This window comes from Sinocyclocheilus rhinocerous, unplaced genomic scaffold (genome assembly GCF_001515625.1).
Source record: "Sinocyclocheilus rhinocerous isolate Xijiao unplaced genomic scaffold, SAMN03320098_v1.1 scaffold147, whole genome shotgun sequence".
Lineage (NCBI taxonomy): Eukaryota > Metazoa > Chordata > Actinopteri > Cypriniformes > Cyprinidae > Sinocyclocheilus > Sinocyclocheilus rhinocerous.
Window position 1 is genome coordinate 786,617 of NW_015651498.1, and position 3,057 is coordinate 789,673.

General features: G+C 31.1%; 1 protein-coding gene across 1 annotated transcript in view; it reads right to left on the bottom strand.

The window, feature by feature from the left end:
* Positions 1–3,057, bottom strand: part of abhd6a (abhydrolase domain containing 6, acylglycerol lipase a) — an 11,573-nt gene that overhangs the window by 3,787 nt on the left and 4,729 nt on the right. The window contains exon 5 of the mRNA XM_016518362.1: positions 1,075–1,207. Within this exon, the coding sequence (XP_016373848.1) occupies positions 1,075–1,207 (133 nt within the window). The remainder of the gene's footprint in view (positions 1–1,074; positions 1,208–3,057) is intronic.

Sequence of the window (3,057 nt, forward strand, 5' to 3'; positions counted from 1 at the left end):
TATCTTCATGGAACATGATCTTTACTTAATATCCTAATGATTTTTGGCATTAAAAAAATATATAATAATATATAATATTAATATATATAATATATTTTTAATAATTTTGACCCATACAATATTTTTTTGGCTATTGCTACAAATATACCCCAGCGACACAGCCTCATCAAACTACGCCTTTGTTTCTTTGTTTATTTTGAATACGCGCCCTCTAGCGGCGAAAATTACATATTGTGCCTTTAAGACTGCTTTTGTGGCCCAGGGTCATATATAGTTTTGTAATGTCATGCAAACTATATCAATTTTGTTTTAAAATGGTTTATGTATTTTGAGGGGAAAATGCAGAATTTGTTTTTGTTGCTCATGATCTATTCTGTGACTTTTGAAAATAATGTTTTTATCTACCTGACATCTTATTTAATCAAGAAAGTCACAATCAAGTAACCTCTTACATTCTTTATCAGTATTTTATTGTTTTCACTTACACTGGCCTCATCAACATTTTTTCCTTGGTACAAAGTACATGTCATGGGATATTAATGCAGGCATGAGGTTGGAAAATAAGAACAGTGTTATTTTAGTATCACTGTGATACTATTCTAATTTAAAAATATTTTCATATTTTCCATTTTCATTTTAAATTTAAAGTTTTAGTAATTTTGTTGTGTGTTTTTGACATTAGTTATTGTTTTAATTTATATTTATATAGATTTTATTTTATTTTATTCATTCAGTTTTAATTTTAAGTTTTTTTAGTCAAGTTAAACTAAATGAAAATGTCAAATGTTGCTTTGGCAAGTAGCTAAAATAAAATAGGTTTAAGTGTTTTCGTATGTATTTTTTACATTTTATTTCAGTTAGTGTTTATTTTAAAGTAATATTTTTGATTTGTTTTAGCTTTACTTAACTATAATAACCCAGTTTCAGAAGTAACCTTCTGAAATACACTGATTCCAGACATTGCTAGGGAATGGGTCATTTACTCCAAATGTTGAAGTGTTGCTGATGAGCTATTACAGGATGATTGTGCTGCTGAAGAGGCATGAGACGGTCAGAAACACAAGAAGAACAGACCTGCTGGACAGATGAGCGTGACGCCGCACAGATCAGACGGGTGACGGGAGGCATAAACTCCAGCCACGTTTCCTCCCATGGACGTGCCGATCAGTTGGAAGGGCTTTCTGTTCAAACCGATACTCTTCACAAACTAAACGAAGAGAAAAACAGGAGAAAATTTGATCTGCTACCCAGCTAACAAAAATATGTTCTGAGAATGTTTTGATAATGTTACAAAGACGTTACTTCTCATGTTCTGAAATGTTTTGAAAGGTTGGTTATCCGAACGTTTAGGGAACATTCCATTTGATCATTTTTGAAACATCATGGAAATGTTACTTTTGAATGTTCTCTGAACATTCTAAAACAAATGGTAACATTTAAAACACATTAGACGAACATCCAACTGAAACATTTCAGAAAAAAACATTCCATGAATGATGTATAAATAATGTTTTTGTGCTGACGTTTTGAGAATGATTAAAGATCAGATACTGTAAAGATTGAACGAACATTCTATTAACGTTACTGGAAAACCGTTTGTTCATAACTTTGAGAAATTCTGAGAACCTTGCCTGTTAGCTGGGTATTAATGAACATCTTAAAAGTTTGTTTTAAAAAGGAAACATCAGCAAGAAAACAGAGAAACAGCAATTTCAGGTGATTTAATCACTAACAGTTTTTGTCCGGTTGGCTGTAATTCTACTGCATCAAACAGCGTTTTGCTTTCAATGAGGACAAAACAATGACCTGTGAATAGGATGCAGTGTTCAGGTAAACTGTAAATGGTTGCATCACATAAGGATGATGCACGCTGAAGTCAGAGACCTTAATGTGCTCCAGAGATAAAAGTGAGTTATTTTTAATCCGCATCCATCAAAACAAGAAGTTTCATCCTTAAACTCAAAACAAAACGCGCACTCTCTTTCTCTTGAAAATGTCTCTTTCAGCATAATCACTTCAGCTGAGCAAATCAGCAATTAGCAGAAGTTGCTTTAAATGACAGACAGCCTTAATTGAGCCAAAATCAACCTGACACACAAGGGCCGTATTTCAGGCTGGGAAACCGAGTAAAGTGCCCCGGGTTTGAAGAAGGGCATCTATTTTAGGCACAAGCCTGTGTTGTTGAAAGAAAGCTGATTAGCTCTGGGCCGAGAATACAGAAAATGAAGACACAAGGGCTTTTCACTGATCTCAAGATGCTTCAGAGAGATCTCAAGATGTAAGCCTAATAAATCCACTGTGTCATCAAGAGAAACGTATTAGTCTACATACCGTGTAAAGGTTTAGCCAAACAGAAAAACTGGGTCAGTGGCTGTGAATTCATCAAGTTGATGTACATGAACTGAAGTGTCAGATTTTAAGAAACTGAGCTTTTCTTGATCTTCTTTGTATGAATTAAAAATAAATATTTAAAAATTAATTTAAATTAATATTATTACTGTTGATACTTCTAATATACTACTTTATAATCCTATATATGTATATATATATATATATATAGGGGGTCTGAATACTTTCCGTACCCACTGTATATATATATTTCATGAATTCATTTTTTGATTAAATATTAATTACTATTATATTACTATTCTTATTGTATGTAATTTAACAAATTAATTAGTTACATTAATTAATGAATTAAATGTAAATTATTTAGTAAAATAAAAATGTAATACATGTAATTATAATTTGAATATTAAATGCAATTAAAAATGATTAAATATTAAGTGTTATATACAGGTGCATCTCAATAAATTAGAATGTCATGGAAAAGTTCATTTATTTCAGTAATTCAACTCAAATTGTGAAACTCGTGTATTAAATAAATTCAATGCACACAGACTGAAGTAGTTTAAGTCTTTGGTTCTTTTAATTGTGATGATTTTGGCTCACATTTAACAAAAACCCACCAATTCACAATCTCAACAAATTAGAATACTTCATAAGAACATAAAATAGAATACTTCATAAAAACATTTTTAGTGAATTGTTGGAAAG